Source organism: Stegastes partitus, unplaced genomic scaffold (assembly GCF_000690725.1).
Source record: "Stegastes partitus isolate 25-593 unplaced genomic scaffold, Stegastes_partitus-1.0.2 Scaffold290, whole genome shotgun sequence".
Lineage (NCBI taxonomy): Eukaryota > Metazoa > Chordata > Actinopteri > Pomacentridae > Stegastes > Stegastes partitus.
Genome location: NW_007578021.1, coordinates 105,781 through 126,084, shown reverse-complemented (window position 1 = coordinate 126,084; position 20,304 = coordinate 105,781). Strand labels below are relative to the sequence as shown.

General features: G+C 39.3%; 1 protein-coding gene across 1 annotated transcript; it reads right to left on the bottom strand.

Annotated features, from left to right (window-relative positions):
• Positions 1–665: 665 nt before the first annotated feature.
• LOC103358100 (G1/S-specific cyclin-D2) lies at positions 666–15,138 on the bottom strand. Its single transcript, XM_008282921.1, has 5 exons — positions 14,756–15,138; positions 13,603–13,818; positions 9,231–9,390; positions 6,010–6,158; positions 666–3,599 (listed from the first exon to the last, which is right to left on the bottom strand). The coding sequence occupies exons 1-5, from the start codon at positions 14,948–14,950 to the stop codon at positions 3,435–3,437; spliced, it is 885 nt and encodes a 294-aa protein (XP_008281143.1). The 5' UTR covers positions 14,951–15,138; the 3' UTR covers positions 666–3,434.
• Between the last annotated feature and the right edge of the window lie 5,166 nt (positions 15,139–20,304).

Here is a 20,304-nt window from a genome sequence, read left to right as displayed (position 1 = left end):
ATTATCAGTCTATGGTTCCACCAAAGCTGGAAACAGCAGCAAATAGTTTGGGTAGATGTGTACAAACTTTCAGAGCAAAAGAATCCTAAAGTGTCATCAAAATTTTTATAAAGAATTATATAAATGTATTATTATTTATGTTGCTCATTTGATAAAATAAATAAACGGACACAGGCACAACAATAGTAATGTAACTTCAACATGCAATTATTCACAAGCACCAGACGTTCTGTATTTAGTGTTTGCAGCAAAAAACAAATTTCTTCTTCAAAGTTTTTTTTTTATAGAAGAATGAACAAAAGCTTATAAACATGCAATAGAGGCACAAATATAATAGATATCAGATGCTAATACAATATAGACGTGTCTATGCAGGGTGTTTTACACACCTGAAAATATATGTACTTACATATCTATATCTAACCTTAATACTACATAAACATTACTTTTCAGGGTTTCAGATGCAACCATGGCTAATGGTTTATCAGTAATCATGAGATCAGTATTAGTTCTTTTATATAGGCTGTGTAATAACATGTCTATAGTTTGTTCTTTACTCCTCGTCCTTGTTTCTAGGAATGTATGAGCCCTCTGGTGGCAGAAGAGAGCTAAGATTGAACAAAATGAATGACACCCGCATGGAACAAGACAAAATTACAAGTCACATGATTTTAGCCAATTTATTGAAGACAAATTGTTGAGGTACACTATGTGGTTGCACATGGGGACAGTGGGAGAGGAGTTTGAAGTAACAACCACAATAAACAATGATAAAACATTCTCATGGTTTGAACTTTGAATAAATGGGTACCTCAAAAATAAACAATATTTCACTTTATTTCAATGAACTGATCAAAACATGTCAATGAACCTCCAAGCAGGAAAAAAAATTACTTTTTTTTTTGTCTTTCCGATACATGTATAACATACAGTATAGGCTGTTTTTGACTTAGCACCAGATACGTGAAATTTAAAGTAGGCACTTAGAACTGCTCTGTGAAATCTGGCGGCTGACATTTCTCATTTTGAAGAGTAGAAGTACCACACTTCCTCTCGTCCAGACAGAAGCAAAGTGAAACCCGTCCAAAAAAATTAAGAGTGAAGTCGATGTGTGTGTGTGTGTGATGTCAAGTGTGATGAGGTAATGGTGAGATGGGCTCTCGCTCTATCTGTCCAAATTAACCTGAGGTACACAAACATTACAAAGAAGCAGCAAGAATATGATAGAATATAAAGATACAAATGAAACAATAAAAGAATAAAACATGCTAATCAAAGAGATCGGCAAACACAAGTACTTCCAGTCCCGCACCAAACTGTGTTACGTTCCCTCCGGTACATATACAACAGAAAAGCCTTGTTACATATACAACATTTCATAATATAGCAGCACACAAGTGAATGACAATAAGGCATCTTTGTGTAAGACTAGAAAAGAAAAGCTTCATAGCAGCAAGAGAATGACGTATATAATCTATCTTACTTTGGAATTATCTCTTTCAAATTATAAACAAAACCTTTAATAGCATAAACATTTTTCTGCTTAAAGCATTTTTGGGGGAAAATATATTTGGCTTTTTGCACAGTCGAACATGCATGAATACAGTTTAGAAACTACATTTCAGTTCTAAAGTGTAATGAGGATTTCAAGCATTTCTGCTCAAGAAATTGGTTATATACACATGTGTAAAACACACACAAATGGCAGTTTTAAAACTTCAGAGAGCGGTGTACATAAAAAGAACAAAACATGAACAACAATATGCAGGACACAGTATGTAACTTTTTGAAAGAACTATTGGGAGGGGTGGCTATGAATTAAAAAAAAAAAAAAAAATTCAAGTTCAAGGTTAAATAATCGCACTGAAGTCTACACGTGACTTGGCTTTCTTAGTTTATATACTATTATACTATAACACCGATTATCTATTGTCTACTCACCTGTAGGGGCGTAGCTTTCAAGACAACGTGCGTTACCCCCATGGGAATCCAGCCCAGAAAAAAATCAAATAACTTAAAGAAAAACTAACAAAAAAAAAAAAGAAAAAAATAACTAAAAAAAAAAAAAAAAAAAAAAAAAAAAAAAAAAAGACCCCAAAAACCACTGAACTCTCCTCAACCATCATCCCCTTACCAATCTTAAGGAGTGTGTTTTAAAAGTGCATCGATATTGTTCCAAGTCGCCCTCTCTGCAACAAGTTAAATGATAAAATTGATAACAGGAGAAACTGCAGCACACCCAAACTGATCCCCTGGACATCACCAGGGATCATACCTCCTCCTGTGTGTCACTCAAGTTTCGTGCAACCGCAGAAACATTATAAAGCTTAAAATGAACTTACTCACTGTTTCATTGCCATTCATCAACCCAGACTTCTTGCATTTTCCAACCACTTTCCACATTCCTTCTTTTTTTTTTTTCCAAAAACCTCTCTGGAAGCCCTTCAACCTGCTTACGTTTCCTCTCAAACTTGGTAAAAACTTGCCAAATCTCCTTTTTTCTCTAGTAACGTGACATCGGTACTACTTCGCCAAGGCTAAAATCCCCTCCATACTAACAACTAAACACTCCTAAACCGCTCTCTAACATGTATGAGCTACACCAAAAAAAAGTACAATAACAATGTAGCCTTGCTGAATTCAAATACATGTACATACAGTCCTGTTAACACTCCGGTCTGTGGAGTTCGCAGCGGAATCGAGACGTTTTCAGACAGAAGCCACTGCTCCAGACCTCAAACCATCTTCATGTCCTTCCTCTGTGAGCAGGCCCAGCCCACTCATAGCCAGCACTTTTCTGCATAAATAGAAAGCAGTGCTACAGGTGCACAGTATGATAGATGGAGTCGCTAGCTGCAGTAGCGCTCCTCTGGCTGGATATCAGCTTAGTATAATTGGCGTGTACTGTATTATCAGCATTTCAATCACCGCTATACGGATTTTCAGACAAGGAAAATCCCATTAAAACTGTAAATTGATAACTGTTTACTAAAGATGGTTAAAGAATAACATAACTAAATGCTAGCTAAATATACATTATCATATTTATTTTTGCTAGGTTGTATCAAAAAATGTATATTTCATATAATTATGCTGTTTTTTTTTTTCAAGTATGAAAATATATTCAGGTTTCCACTCGAGGAACCTAAGGCACTATCAAGTTTTCAAGAATTTACCTTTTTTTGTTTTTTGTTTTAAATAGCTTGTTGGATTACATGTGGCCCGTACAAAAGGTGAAAGTACACCCAACCAGGTGTGAATGGGGCAAAAAGGAGAAAAACTAGAAATTTCTTAATTTCTAAAAGTTCATAGATTGTCACACCATCACTCGAGGGGCGACCTGACGTAGATACTGGCAGCTCAGGCTCCCTCACTCCCGTCAGTTCATTGGTAGGCAGGCATGAGTGCTGTATGAGTCAGGTGACGATGGGAGTTCATAAGTTGACATCACGCACGTCTGTGGGGGTGCTGGACTGGTCTTGCTGCTCCCTCGCCTTGTTGCCGGCTCTGACGCCGGTCTCCCGCGGGTACTGCTGCCCCTGCTGCAGGCTGGTGGCCAGCACACGCTCTATTTGCTCCTGGCACGCCCTCAAACAATCCTGGAACAAAAAGGGTCAGCAGTGGTTAAACATACACACTTCCATTGGGTTTGAGACACATAACCCGCTCGAGTCCAGAATCATTTTTGCAGACTTTGCCTGCATTCCGTTTTGCCTTTGTTTAGAATTACATATAATAGTGTTGCTGCCCTCCACTCAAGGTATCACGCAGTCGCATTTTTCATTTTAACAAAGTAGAAAGTTGCGTGGGAATCAAAGCACAAGAAAAATACCAAAATATTATCACAACAGTTCAATGTATTAGAAAAAATATATTTTTACTAATTTCACCACACAAAGCAAAACATGTAAGAATAATACTGCAATACAGTCTGCTGACATTTAAAGTGATTACATCCCAACTTGTTTTTGTGCTTTTCACAATGAAATTTATAGTATGTAATTGTAAATCACTGAAAATATCAGTCAAGGATTCAAAGAATTGAAATAGTCTGTAGACGTAAATATTACTGTGCGACCACATCAACACTTCAAAATGTTTTTTCTCAGCTTGCTATACTTATAAATAAAACTGCTAATTCTATTCGCAGACGAATGGACAGACTGGAAAAGGGTTGAATCAATACACCTGTCGGCAAACGCTAGCGTGCAAAATGCTGACATTTCATACAACATGCAAGTTGTTTAACAGCTTTGGTCACATGCATGGCATACCAGCAGGGACTTATGTGTCTTGAGGTAGGTGGTCCTGTCTGCATCATGACCAGAACAATGGGTACCAGCACACTCCAATACCAACAATGCCGAGCAGCGAGCTGCACGGTGGGCACAGGAATCCTCTGACACGAGACATGTGCATGTCTGTGGTATGACCGAACAAGCGAGGGAGGGAGGGAGGGAGGGAGTCAGGGGTCCTAAAAGAGCTCTGGGGTCTATAAGGGAATAGATAAGCAGATCTGAAACTCTGGACTCCCATCCTCCACCTCCCCCCTCTTGGGTTTACAGCACGGTCAATCCCATGTGGAGGTCTAGAGGAAATGGCTTTGACCTACTGCACTCTGACCTCCTGAGTTTGGGTGTAAAACAGAATATAGGACAGTGGGACCGGATGTTTTTGGACAACTTTTCTTATGAAAGGGGATCCTCTCTCTGTCTCCGTCCCCCCCTGCAGGTCTGTGTTGAAGATGTGGGAGGTCTGCCTCCCTGAACCGGCTGCAGGACTCTTAAAGAATGAGCCGCAGCTCGCAAAGAGGCCAACATTCCTTTAAAATGTACGAATAATTGGAACCCGATGGGCTGCAGTCGGAGCGCCTGTTGTGACGGCTGGGTCGCGGGGCCCACATCACCATGGCAACGTAACCACAAGCTAAGAGGCAACAGTGTTGTTTCTGTGGCTTTTTTGGATTTCTGCACTGAACTGTTGCTGTGTATCACAAGATATTTTGACAATGAAAGCATACGTATGGTATATGTCGTGTTTTGTTTTAATTAGCATGATTGCTGTGCAGCAGCAAAAAATTATCCATGCGTCAAATGAGCAGATGCTCGTAATTTTTTGCAGCCATGATGGCTTTTCTGATTGATAACAGTTATACGTTCAGTTATAAATATTTAAACACACTTTGCAGACATCACTGTATTTATATCTTTGTATGCATAGACTATAGACTCAAAACAATTTTTCAAAAAATGCTGTGTTGCCCATTGATCATCTGTAAATTACAAATTTTAGTTAATGAATTGTTATGGAGGCCCATTCACTCCCACTACATTTACAACACAGCATGTGCATACAGTATAAAATACTGCTTGACACTAATGAACTGTAAAAATATTATTTTAATGGCATGTGTGGTTTATGACTTACATATTATAATAAGGTCTATAAACAGCATTCAAATTTCAAGATAGTTATTATTGCATAAAATGTAAATACGTTCATTGTGACTGTGAGTTATGTGCAGTAATACTTAATTCTGCAGTATTTTAAAGCTCAGCACAAGTTGGTTTGTCTGCAGGTATGATGACAGTTTGGATAACTTAATGCTTCTTTCCTGGAAAAGATCATCTCGTCTTCATTACAAACGTATTCCTCCACCAGGAGGGGCACACAGCTAAAGTGGGAGCCATGCAAAGAAATTGCATGTGTCCTACCACAAGAATGTGGGCTCTGAGTTTTAAGAAGACATTCCCTCTGCCGCTGCTCTTTATAGCAGCAGTCTGGCTCCCCAGCCAAGAGCCAAAAGCTTGCTCTCCCTCTCTCCATGAAAAGTAAATAGCTTCAGTCTGCCACTACTGAAGTCATCGCTGTTGTTTACTAAAGCTCCTTTTATGCTGCTGTCGTGAGATGTTGCAATGATTGCTATGAACAATGCATTGTTTTGTAGCACTTAAACTATTGAGTAAATTACTTCTGGCAAGTATAAATTTCCTCCCCTGTGGTACTCACCACCTCGGTGTTGGTGATCTTGGCCAGCAGGTCTGTCAGGTTGTCTCGACTCAGCCTCTGGTCATTGTGGTCCAGCTGCAGGCCACAGACAGCAGCTCCCATGCTGCCAGTGGCAATCATGGAAGGAGGGTTCATGGCGAGGCGGTCATCTGCAGACGAAAGAGTATTAACGTGTGATTAGGTGAGCAGCAGCTTTAAGCCACATTGACAGAAATCACATTTTTACTGTGACACAAAGAGCAACATCACTTAAATCTGCCCAGAGGAAGCATGAGAGATGCATGAGAGGTGAAAACATCTGAATCATCTCCAATATGCATGCTCCACAGCTGAACCTGATTTTCCCACAGTCTGGATTTCAGCAGACGTAGCTGCACGGTGGAACCTGTGTGGTTTCCTTCATAGAAACTTCAGCTCTGATTAGAAAAGCAGAGTAGGAATCCTCCTACTCGCTGGGCAATGAGTTCCAGGCATGACTCCCTTCAGTCCATATCCAGGTCCAAAAGACTTAAGTGACAACAGGCCTGGATGGAGGCGGCGGAAGAGGAGGTAGCCATGGAGAGGACAACAAGGAAAACCAGTACTGAGCTGAAAAGCTCACAATGTGGCTGAATTTATCCTTCTCTAGTGACTCCAGTTTCACCTGGTTAATCACTCTAATGAATATCTGATCACTCTGAGTCTTCCTCAGTGGTGTTAAAGCTTCTAGTGCGTTTCTTCAGAAATGCTGGTCTGGAAACTCCTCCTCCCATATATTTCCAGTGTCGGACTGGGAGGAGGCTGTGTCCAACCATTTTTGTAACTTCCTGAAACCGACAACCCGACATCTACATCAGCTTCATGTTGCTGAGGTGCCAGCATTTCAGCTTCTCACCCTCTACTTGTATTTTCTCAGTGCTGATACAACTATTTATGTCCCTATTAATGTGTACAACCAAGTGCGTAGAGACTACTTGAACTCATATGCCGCTGTGCACATATTAAAATGGTATTGTGTCTCCTTAGTCTCTGTGAAGGCCGGCTTTTACTCCACTTCAAGTTGAAGCTTTTTGGAACATCTACAAATGCTTCCAGACCTCGAGAAACTTGTGAGCGTTTTTGCTTTTATGACATTTTTACTTACTGTGGGTGCAAGATAAAGTCTTGGACCTCTACGGAAACAGCACAACCATGACTAGAAGTAGAGGGAATATAAAAATGTCTTTGGTGCAACATGACACAGGTATAATGTCATAAATCATAAAAAAAAGAATAACTAACGTTGATTTTCCTTGACTATTTTACGAAAAATGGTGACTCTACATACTGTAACACCTTTTGTGACTTATATTTTTAATTAGTTTTTATACTTCAATAACTTGTTTAAAAAAAAAAAAATAATAAATAAAAAGCCAAAGAACACCCGCTCTAAATTTCCAGAATTTTTGTCGTGTGACTGTTGATCGCGGCTGAGTCATTAAACGCTTCCTGTTGAACTATAAAGTGCAGAATTCTTTGTTGTTCACAGAATCTCATTAGTATAAACAATTTATTTTTGGCAAATTTTTAAATAAGGCATGTCAAGTGATCCTGATGAAATCGGATTTTAGGCTTTGCTTCAACAAAACATCATATAAAGGGATGATTAGCTCAAGGATCATCAGAAAGTTGAAAATCCAACGATTCTGTTTTTACAGCTCCTGGCTCTGCTATATAGTGGAATTATGGTGGTTTTTAAAAACATAGCATGCCTTTCTAACTCACCTGTGGGTTTTGGGGATCGAATGGTTAATTTCTGAGAAGGATGGACTCTGCGTTGTACCAACCGGTTCTGTATTGTCCAACCTTTATTAGATTGTTTCTATCTGTTGTTAAGCTCACAAGCTGGCACACCATCAAAATATGCTTTGAAAAGTTAATTAGATTTCCAAATCTGACGGTGTATTACCTGCACACAAGTACACAAGCTTCTTCTGGGTCTCAACATGTCCATGGCAGGGAATTGGCACCGAATTGCTAAGAGCTAACCAGGTCCAACCCATAGCACTAGACCAGCCCAGTGCAAGCCAGTCCTGGTGGCCTGATAGCTTTGATTAAACCCTGGAGAGGAGCCTGCTTCACTACGCCCATCTTCTCCTCCAGGGAGCAGCTGTCCATAGGAGGAGCTCCTCCAATATAAGAATAACATCTCAACTCCATATAAAACTCCAAACATTTACATTACTGCATGACCACAGCAGGCCTCCTTTTTTTTCCACTGCGGCTGCTTTGTGCTCAGATATAAGCAGCTGCTTATGAATAGCAGAAGCGACCACTGAAACACACCCAAATAAAAAAAAAAAAGTGACACTAAAACTGTGCTTAACAGGGCATGAAACTCATTGAAAGAGCCAATGGCTCCAATAACTAGCTCTAGTAAACAAGTGCTTATTGGCCAGATCTGACCACACTGACGTTTGTAAGGAATTCCATTGCACTAAAGTGACCTCCTTCATTTATTCTCTTCATTGAATTAGCTAAAAGGAGGTAGGAGATGAAAGGCAGCCTTGTGACACAGCAGTCCTGTATATTATGTGTATTAGGTGATCCTGCAGTAGTATTTCTGTCCAGGATATGAAAATATTAGAGGGATTCCTAGTATAGGCAAAGGAATGCCATGCAAATTCACCTAGGGAGAGGCCTGAGGGGACATCTGAGTTTGTTCCAGAGTCTCCAGAGTTTATTTTGGACATGAGGCCGGGATGGGAGGAGGAAGGAAGATCACTGGATCAGTGCCCTGACTTTTTAAACCTGGAAGCTTCCCTGTCAACAAACAACAGCAGGGAAGTAGCGCAGGAGTTCAGCTGCACCTGAGTCATTCAGCGCAGTGCGTGAATACCTACGTAGAAGTTATAGTATGATACAATCGCTATCATTACCAGTGTGTGTGGCTAATCTAAACACAGCGCTGATAGGAGTTTTCCCAGGCTCTTAGCAAAGAAATGTGCATGACCACTTTAAGCAGCTTTTAGCAGCTGTGAAGAAAAAGAAGAAAAAAAAAAACACTACAGGCTGTGGAAAGACTAGAAAGTGGATAAGGCAGCCAGTAGAAAAGAAAGAGGTCACAGATGACTCACGATGGGAGAATGTTTGTGTGTGTGGGAATATTCTGGTGGATGTAGGAATAACAAGGCAGCAAACTGAGCATGTGAGTGAGCAAACAAATTAGAAAAGGCACATGAAGGGATACAAAGCCGCATTACCTGTGGCGCAAAGGGCGATGAACGTCTGCGTGTGTTTGCGCACCATCACCAGCTTGTCTTTGGGAAGGGGCAGCCTGCGAATGATGTGCTCTATAAAGTCATTGGGGATAACCGAGGCCATGTTCCACTTCAACTTTCCCAGTACAACCAGTTCCCAGTCCTAAAGCAGAAGGAAGATGAGAGAAAATGTGTCAGTCAGTTCCAATTCTGTTTCTGAGCAAAATCTACTCAGTCAGGGGGTTAAATGGCATGCTGCCATGCCTCCATTGACCGTGACAAAGATCACAGCCCGTCCCTTTCCCCAGAGGAAATAGCTCTGTAAGAAGAGTAGCATTTCTTCACTTTATCTCTCCTCGCTGTATCTTATTATCTGCGTGCCTTTTTCATTCCTCGCATCCTTTGTGTTCATATCGCCGGCATGTGACAAGCTTTGCCCCGCTTAGAGGCCCTGCCAATGAGACAGCTAGCCCCTTCCTTCCTGTCACAAGCCTCAAACAGCTACAGTGAGTTTGCACTGCACAGGCAGCAGCACAGAGATGACTCTTAATACTGAGTCTTTGCAGCAGCAAAAGAGGTACACACACACTTCACCATTTAATTTCCTGTATGTGTTAATTCTTGGTCTTCAGAACCAACCAACATATTCATGTTTGACAGTAATGTCATGAAAGTGTATTTAAAAATGCTTTTTAAAATGTGTTCAGAAACACAGACCGCTATCAGAATCACAACCAGGGACAAAGCTTCCAAACTCTCAGCTGATAAATCAACTCATCAAATTGTTGTAGGATTTCTGTTAGTTTTGCTTTGCCGGTTTAATGACAATACTTTCACACATCAAGACAGACATTAGGAGAGGCTCTCAAATCTTACTGCACATCTCCAAATCTGTGTGTGATCATTACGATGGTCACTATAAGCTGTATTTTCACATTTGATTGTGAATACAAAGCTTGATTTTTGACTATTATGTCCATATTTTTTAATCACTCTGTAATATAACGAAAAAGTATACTGTCCTAAAGCATCAGCGTCAGCTGGTACACATTTTAAGGTGGTTGAACTCTAAAACCAAACTTCATTAAAATGAGTTAACTGAACTGAAGACAGCTAATTAATTTAAAGCCATTTAAAGCAGTGTATAGTAAATGGATGGATGGACGTGTATTAAAAATGCTTTCTTCTTGTCTGTTTCAGAGTTGCTGACTGTGACTGACGTGCAATTTTATTTGAAGTTTTTAAAGGGTTTTTTTTTTTTTTTGAAATCATAGTCGGCGATATAATCTCCATGCAGAAAACTGAGCGCTAACTATCTCAGCAATGTTTGCATGACCACATGAATACCAGCAGCTCTTATTGATGTATTGGTTAGACTGAGTAACAAATTAGACTCTTACTTCGTTCCCAGCACACCTAACAAATAGCCCACGGGCGATGAGCAACAATGAGATAGAAAGTAAAGCTAACAACTAAAAATGTGTATTTCAACATCAGTGGTTAGCAAAGTTTCGCCTGCTGAGATACAGTACAGAGAAGAACAAGACTGATGACCACTCTCAAAAAACTTTAAACACCAAACCTTAGCGCCTTACAACAACAGCATGCAGATCTGTGAACCAATTCAACAAGGCAGATCAAATCACTACAGAGGAGATGCCGTCTATTGAGTCAAATCATAAATTCTTGTCTGGAAGGAAAACAGGCTCCCAATAAAGTGCTATTATGCATTTCCATTTAGCCCTTGTTTCTACACATCTGTGTTTGATCCGAGTTTTACACTTTGTTCCACATGAAACAATGCTGCACTTTATCTCGTGTTATTTCATTATGTCATAATAATAATTAGAATGTGCTCAGATCTGATAGTTAAGGGATTTCAAACATTTCGAGGAAAACACACATTCCTTCTTTCATGGCTGCGGAAGTGGTGCCACCAAATCTGGTTGTGGTGATACCATGTGACAGACTTGGTGGCACCGGTGTAAAGGTTTAGTCTGCAGTCTGGTGTTTTCTTCAAATTACCAATAAAAAGGGATCTCTGGCAACTTGACTCTGAAATGGAAAGTCTACCAATATGTCGGTGTTGGGCAATTTGATGCGTTTTTTTCAAAATCAGAATTTCAAATCATGGGAACTTGTGTTCAAAAGTCACAAAGTTGTCTGAAAATCAAAACTAGAACAGCTGAGTTATTAAAACTTAAACACTAAGCTCAGTAGATCCTACTAAATTCCCTTATCTTGTTTTACACTGGAAATCTGTAAAAGTTTGGAAGTTGAAGAGGCCAGATTGACTGTGTCATTTCACTATGCGCTTATAAGGGGAGAAAAAGAAGAGAGAAGGTTGATAGAGCTGCATAAAGCCAAAAGAGCAGACGTGTTGACACAGAAACCATTTTTATATTCACAAAACGTGAAGCTGTGCAAAGAACTGGACGCACATAAAACTATTCATATTCAACATTTCTACACTGTCATGAATAAACACATACGTTTCAACTTCTCACCTCCCACTATGGAGAGGTGTCACCAAAAACGCAAACGTAGTAAACACTGAAACCCCAACAACTGACAGGGACGGTCCCCCCGACGTCAACACCTGCTTATCTGCTATGTGAAATGTCAACCATCATTCACATTTACGTGGGTTTCCTGAACATAACCTGCTGCAGACATGTTTCTCTTCAACCTATTTTTGCCCGAGTGAAGTTCGGCGATTGTGAGATGAACGAGGCGGAGGTTTGCTGTCGTACGCTCACTTCCTGGACAGCTGCCTGACAAAAAAAAAAACCAAAAAAACCCTCCACCCCCCTTTAAACTTCTCTCTTCCAGCTGAAGCGCCAGCAGCAGCAGCAGCAGCAGCAGTGTGTTCATTACAAGGAAGAGATGCTACAGCTTTCACAGGCTCCTGCTGCCTGCTCAGTGCATCCTGGGAGGATATCCAGGAATCTGGAGTCTTACGACAATATGGAGCATCAAATGGGACTAATGTCATTTCCCTCAACAGCTGTAGGCGATGCAGGAGGATGTATAGTGAGCATGCGGAGCAGTTCGGCCGAAATAAAAAACAGGTTTAACCTCAGCATGTGCATTGGTCTGGAACTGATAGAATGAGCTGATTTATGGTTCATCGACCAACAAGTAGTCATTTAAGACTTTTTTGTTTTTTTTTTAAGTAACTATTTTGGCCTTTTTGCCTTTATTGCATAGGACAGTCGAAAGAGAGACAGGAAAGTGGGGGAAGGGGTTGCAGCAAAGGGCCATGAGCGGGATTCGAACCCATGGCCGCTGCATCTGAGACTACAGCTCCTGTACACGGGTCGCCAGTTCAACCAGGTGAGCTAAAGCGGCGGCCCTTAAGTAATTTTTTAGAACAGAAATGTCCAAACTTCTTAGCTGGTGAGATCTGTTGCTTTACTGTCCACATGCAACTAACAATTACTGATGTCAACAAATTAACTTTTAAACTTTTTAATCCACAGTTTGATGTCTTCAAGTTGCTTACGATGCTCAATCCAAAAGATGTTCAGTTTACTATCATGGAGCATAAAGACAAGCAGCAAATCATCACAATGGACAGCCAGAGGACAGAACACTCGGCATCTTTACTTGACTAATTCCGTCTTTCCTCTTTATTAATACGCAGAATATCTCAGGATCATGAATCATCAACTGCAGCTCCACTTCAGAGAAAACCTATTTTGCCGGCGAGCACCATGTGATATTGTCAGAAGGTCAAGAACAAGCTTGTACGTGGGCTTAATCAGTTTGGTCAATGAATCATCTTTGGGCTTTGTCGGACTAAACATTTAAAGACGTCATCTTAGGCTGTGGCTTTTTTTTTTTTCCTTTTACAATTTTGTAAAATGTTTTTGAGCAAATAAATAAAGAAAACTAAGCCATAAAACTTACAATAGGACTACTTTGCTCTCAAGAGAAGCGTTTCACAGTTTCCTGGTCGATAACTCACATCCGTGTCCTAAAGGTTGGTTCATAAGCTGCATGTTGGGGAGAAAGAGCCCAAAGTGTTCTGGTGACTGTCATTAGGATTCTTATGTTTAAGACTCATACGGACAAACGGAGGAGTAGAATATTTTCTATGCCCAATTGAAATCCAGAATGCTGCATGACATCCATATCCTATGCTGCATAACTGGCACTAGATGGCATCACACTCCTCCTCAGTCCACATGGATCCAAAGAAAGGATGTGGCTGTACTGAGCACAGCTCCACTTATAAGGAAAATGGGATACTTCCTGTGAAACCAATTCAGCTATTAGCATTATAAAATCATCCAAAAATGTGACAACATTTTTTTCTGCTCCCATGAATGAATGAATGAATGAATGGGACTTTTGAAATCCCACTTCTTACCAGCAGTTCCCGTGGTGTGATGGAGTTGTCTGTGTACACGCAAAGTTTCTCTGCTGATAGCGGCCTGCAGTCCTTTAGCTTGGAGGCCAGAAACATGCACACAGCTCCCAGAAGCTGCAAATAATTCTTTCTTGTGGGCATCACTGCTAAAAATCTGTCCAAATAATTAATGGCTAAAGGAAAGACGTCTTCATTACTCTTCTCCTCTTCACACACCTGGAAAAAGAGAGAGAAATTTTAACAGGACACACGTTGAGTTGGATGTACAAGAAGAAAAACCTCCAGAACAGGCTGCACTGTTTGCTTTAAAGCAGAACAGCACATTGAGATGAGCGTGATTTTTGCAGGCAGGACTGTAATGTTTTCCTGCTGTGGTGTTGTCATTGGGTTAAAGGTTAAATGAATCATTTTCACACCTCTTTAGTTTGTGCAAAGCTGCAAAGTCAGAGCAAAGCAGAAACAAATTAGTTCAATAGGAAGTCTTTCAGCAAAAAAAACACCCCTCGCCATTCAATTCCTCTTCCTTGTTGGGGCTTGCCTCATTTCAAAGAAATATTTTTTAAAATTCAGATAAATCACGTAGAAGCTTTACAAAGTGTGCAAAATGTCCACACGTTTTGCTGAAACACTTCCCGACAGTTTTAAACAGGTAGAGTTTGCCAACACTAAGTGTTTCTTATCTTTGAAAATGAAAGTGTCTGTGCACTCACGCTGCCTTGCCTTGCCCTGAGCCTGGGCCACTTTTAAAAATTAATAATAATTATTGTGGGTGGAAAACATCGGGTTTTCGATCATGTAAATTAAGATTAACTTGTCCCCTATCGCGTGAGCTAGCTCATTAGCGGAAAACGCCAACTTGGAAGCTGTTAACCAATGTAAATATCTAGCTAGGCTCTTTCTTTGAAGCTGCATTTTCTTCGTTGTGGAATTTCCGACTCTCCCACGCCTTTGTGAGTCATTCTCATTCAATTGTCAAACAGGTTAACTCTCAGTGGACTAAAACACCCAGTTTTAGGAGCCAAAATTAGCTTGAAAGTGTGTGTCAACATGCAAAAAAAAAAAAAAAAAGAAAAAAGAAAAAGGAAAAAAAAAAAAAGTGGCATTAGCTTAAAGCGGTGAGGTTAGCTCATCAATGCACAAAATGCCCACCAACCTCGTGCATCCAGCCTGCGACCATTCGTCTCATATACGGCTGAATATCCTTCTGGACCCGCTGGAAGTACGAGCACTGCGGTAAAAACCTGTCCTCGATAGTTAATAAACTTTGCAGCACTCTGTCATCATAGAGGATGTTTGGGTCAGGCTGGGCTCTCACGGCTGCGTCCGACTCCAGGCAGTAGAGCTCCATGACTCGGCCCCCTGCTGCCAGCCCCTTCACTTCTTATGTTTGTCACTGAATAATTAAAAAATAATAATGAGAAATAAATAGTGTCACAATGTTTTCGACAGCGGACAGGAGCAGGAGAAGTGACCAGGACGAAGCATGAGGCTGAGACTGCTGTGTTTGCTGCAGTCCTGCTGCCTGGCGGCGCTTCTTCCTCTGAGCTGCCGTCAATGAGCGCGCGCACCCCGCCGCGCCCTTCACAATAAAGGTCTCTGCGTCCGCCGGACTTCCGAGGCCTGTTCCGCACTTTAGCAAATAAACCAGACTTATTTCAGTTAGTCTGATTTACTGTCAGGTTATTCCGATTCCATGAAGCAAATTCAGTTTAATAATAATTAAAAAAAATTAAAAAATAAAATCTCATTCAGTTGATTAGTTTTTACCTTCATTTTTTTCAATTTAGAATAGAATAGAATAGAATAGAATAGAATAGAATAGAATAGAATGCTTTTATTGTCATCATTCACAAAGTACAACAAAATTAAAAGACAGCTCCAGTGGTGCAAAAGTATAAAAGTAAAAGTATGAAAGGACAAATAAGAATCTATACATATATTTACAACAGGAGCTAGTAGGAAGTATATTTACTGCTATTCACAGATTTTCCATGTTATGTTAAATGACTAGCAACATTACAAAATAAAAGGGTATGTTGACAGTGAATAAACAGGTGATAATTGTACACCATGTCCACATCAAAAATCTGTATTTGTATGAATGATTTTTTATTATTTTTTATTTGACAGTTAAATTATATTATTTTTACTGTATTTAAATCTGCTTAAAAAGTATTAATATGAAAATGGGTCACCACTGCCCAGTGTCCACATCATAAAACTGTATTTTTATAAATAGTAATTTTTTTGTCTTATAATGTGTGAACTAAAGTTTCACTGTTTAACACTATTTTTATTTTTTTTTTAATCTAGTTATACAGATGTTTGTATGTATATTAAGGCTGTAAAAATGGCAAATCATTTTTAAATGTCGCCTGTAAAAACAAAACAAAACAAAAACTGGCCAAAACTGTACACAATGTTCAGATATTCACAACTACTTCATCACACTGTTACTATGTGTGATCATACACTTGTTTAAATCAGATAAAAGTATCATTATTTGACAGCATATTTATCATTCCAGTTCATAATCATGTGACTGTGTGATAACATGCACATGTTTATGACAATGTACCCAGTGACTCTTTTCGTCATTAAATACCTTTTTAGCAATGCAGAAGCATTGGTTTAGGGTTATTTTATGTACTTCTTGAAAAGATATTCATCAAAATACTCATCAACACAAACTTTCTTCATCAAGCTCTGAGTATGCTCACAATAAACAGGCCATTGATGTATCATGTGACTCTTCTTCCGCACAAAATGAAGCAATCACGTGCCGCCTACTTCAGTCAAAAGGAGCAGGTTGTTGTAATAAAGCACAATGAGGAATATAAACATTTATTATGGCACAAAGTACAGTTGCAGCAAATGATGCAAGAGAGAAGTGCTGGTAGAAAATTGTTAAGTGTATAAATTAGTATATTCATTTTACCACTCAGTGTGCTCTCAGTGAAGATGCTTATTTCTAACATGACAACTCAAAGGGAAATTATTGTTATTGAATGTTCTCTGTGATAAATGCTAATAGATTAACTAATTTTCTATCTGTGTTCTATTCGCTGCAGTACCAACACTGCAAAACAAATCAGGACCAAGCATGAAAACACATTTATGTATTCTCTGCATCATGCATGTATTTTCTATTTAAACCTGTAACGAATTAGCCTGACTGTGTGAACTTAAACTGACCTCTGTGGAACCACTTCGGTTCCGGCTGATTTGTTAAGTTCATTCAAGTCAAGTGTTGGACTTTAATACCCACTTTTCTTAGCATGGAACAGGCCCTCGGTCCTGCTAGTCAGCCTCTTCACTTCCCTTTGATTTTTCAGCAATAATAATAATAATAATAATAATAATAATGACAACAACAACAATAATAATCAAATCAAAATCAAAATAATAAGCAGTTGTGTGGGAATAAAATATTACTTAATCCTAACTGAACTCAACTACATGATGAATTTAGTTCAACTATCATACTTAAAACATGAATGTTTAAAGAAAACATATGGCCATGGAGGTGATCCCACCAAAAAAGGAAAACAAAACAAAGAAAACCCAGATTAGATTTAAAAGAACAAAGTGCAGCAACATTAATAAGAACAAATCTCAACATGTAGTGCACAAAAATAGAGAGTGCAAAGGTATAATTTAACAATAACATATATTCTAATATATATTTCATGTGAGAGATAACGGCAGAACTGCAAATACAAATACAATTTTTAATTGTGGCATTGGTAATCAACCACAAAATATCAAAAGTAATCGCAGCTGGATAAAAATGCATTTCTTAACGATATTTGTAGACAAGCTGCAAGAATTTTTTTTCTCCCAAATCTTACAACTTAAAGATAAATAGATCTAATTTTAAATCGGCCCTTTACACATCCACAGCTTCGAATAAAATACAATTGGTCTATCAGGTCTTAAAAAACCAAACCTTCCCAAAAAAAGCAAATGTATCAGTTGTCATGGAGTTAGATCACTGCTTTCACCTGCAACAGAAATGGCAAAATAATGGTATACGTTCCTATTGGGGGGGAAACATAATTATTCTTAACTTGGTTGAAGACAGCATTGAAGTGAAGAACAAAATAACTGCCGCAAAGAAAAATGGGAGACTGCCGCATGTCTAGAGCACAAATCATGGACTGTTTACATTATTATATGCAGTTTATGGTATAAATCAACACTTTACACAGCTTCCTATTAGGCCTGTATATTTCCAACCCAGCTGCTCCAAAATATATGAGGATCCTGCAATAAGTCAGATTACTGACTTCAAAAAAACATCTGTATACTAACACGCTGCTCCTTAAAAAACTAACAAGCTGTGGCAATGATGCATCAAGAGACTAAATAAGAAAAGTTTAGTGGTTTCCATTTAGACATTAGTACTAAATAGTATTCTGCTGCTACATTATAGGCTACCATTTACATTAAAGTCATCTGCTACTCAGTTATATGAGCATCATGTTTTTAACGGGAAAAACTGCTCATAACACTCACTTCCTTGCAGTTTCTTTACAGCTGTTATTGTCATTTAGCCGATAACAGCAGGAAGATTAACTCACAAGCCAGACAAAAGTAAATACCTGCTGGACAAATCACAAAACAATTATCAATAAAATGATAAAGACAGTGTGTGAATTACCTGGGAAGTTTGTTGGATAAGTAGTGAGTCATTTCAATTCTAGTAACTGGAATATTCAAAACATAAGCTGCACAACAAACCTATTATATATTTTCATTGCAGTCTGATCTTCCATTTATTTACGAGCAAGTTTTCTGTGGGAAATCAGTGACTTTATAAATATTTTTCTACACCACATATGACAATTTTAGACACATGAGCAGCTTGACTGTAAGAATAGAAATGATAATCAGGGAGTTTTCTGGTCCTTTAATACTCTCCAGACTGTAATAGCCCAACAATTATGGAATGGATTGACATAAAAGGTTCCACATTGTGCTCCTTTTCAGTTAATTAATAAAAGTCACACATGTTCCCTGAATGTGTCGTTCAAATTTTCAATACAAAAAACTACAAAGCTGGTTAATTTTACCACACTGTATAACTCCTGCTTTCAGCTCTGTTTTAAATGGGCTGTTCACGCTCCCTTCAGGAAGAAGACTCTCTCTCTGTGTCTGTGTTGACAGCATGGCAGAAAGATGAACCACCAAGACTTTTTATCACTTCCAACTTTCGCTCTAAACAATCACTTCACATGGAAGTATAGCACAGCACATGGATTCACAGCACAGTTTTTGTTTTTAGCTTGTGGATGGTGAGTTTGTCAGACAACACTGCAGCACAGGAATGGCAGCTGTAAGTCTCTTCATATTCTCACAGCCTTTATTTCATGCTTCCAAGCTTTTGAGACACAAAACTGAATAAAAATAAATGTTCAACATGTGGGTGTGAAATCTTGTTGAAAAGTTTAGTGACATGTCTTTCATGAGGTTGGTATGTGTGTCTCAACAGGTACTAACTGGATTGGAGTGAAAAGTGGTGTAAATGATCACTGAAATGTTCAAGTCAAAATTCAACTTTCACACACACCAGTTTCAGTTAAACCTTGTGTTTAGTGCTAATACCAAATGTTGGCATCTTAAGATAAATAAATCAGCATAAAAGCTTCACAAGCACAACCACACAGGTTTGCCAGCTTGTCTGTGCATTCCTGGCTTTGTTATGACGTGTATCTATTGCTTGATTTTCCTTATTCTGAGTGTGACTGGAGTATGCTATGTAATAACATATGACAGGCCTTGCTTAAAAGCAGCATGCAGCCTCTCTGAAACCAATGGTGCTTTTAATCAGGCCACAGTCCTTCCAGCTGCAGTCCACGGGACACAGTGTGATGTTGCTGACATCCTCATGGCAAAGGGTGTGGACGGCATGTTGATCGCTTTCCAGAGAAAAAGTTTTCCGTAAAGGAAGTCCTTTGGCATGGTGGCATGCCTGAGGATGAAAGTATGAGGATGGACATGCAAATCTTGAGAGAGTGCTTGCGGTGTCTCCAGGATGTCTAAAAGTGCTTGTTGTTTTGTCTTTCCAAGAGAGGAGCTAATCTTTAAAAAGATAGGATTGTAATAGAAGAGGATGTCGCGAGGTTGCCAACTTCCTATCACTCTTGATATCTGAAGGCCATTACAGTCCTGTGTGTTTTCTCTGCTGTAAGTGCTGAGTTCATGATTAAAAACAACAGAACATGTACAAAAAAATCCTTTCACACCTCCTAATGTGCTGCTTCCGGTCATATGCGAGTATATTTGCAGTCAAAGCAAATTTGCTGTCTTAATAAACGACAGTGACTGAACTGAGCCACTTCTAGCTGGAACGACTTCACAAACTTCCCCCTTTCACAGTCGCCACCAAATAGCTGAATGAGATATGGAGTTTCATTGAGAAAAAAAAATAGAGCACTGTGGAGCTATTATGAGAGCAGACTGTGAAGTGAGAGTGGGAACTGTCTCTGAGGGAATGTCAAGGTTAGAAAGATTAGTTCTACTTCAAAGGAGTGTATGTTTGAGAGGATTCATCTTAGAATTGAGATTTCATGTCAGAGGGTTATCCTTTTGTCTGTGCATGGAGAGGCTGACAAATCCCTCGGCTGATGTTTTTGTCTAAAGGGGGTCTCTCTCTCTCTCCGCGAGAGGCCAAAGAAGCCTACCATTCCAGACAATCAA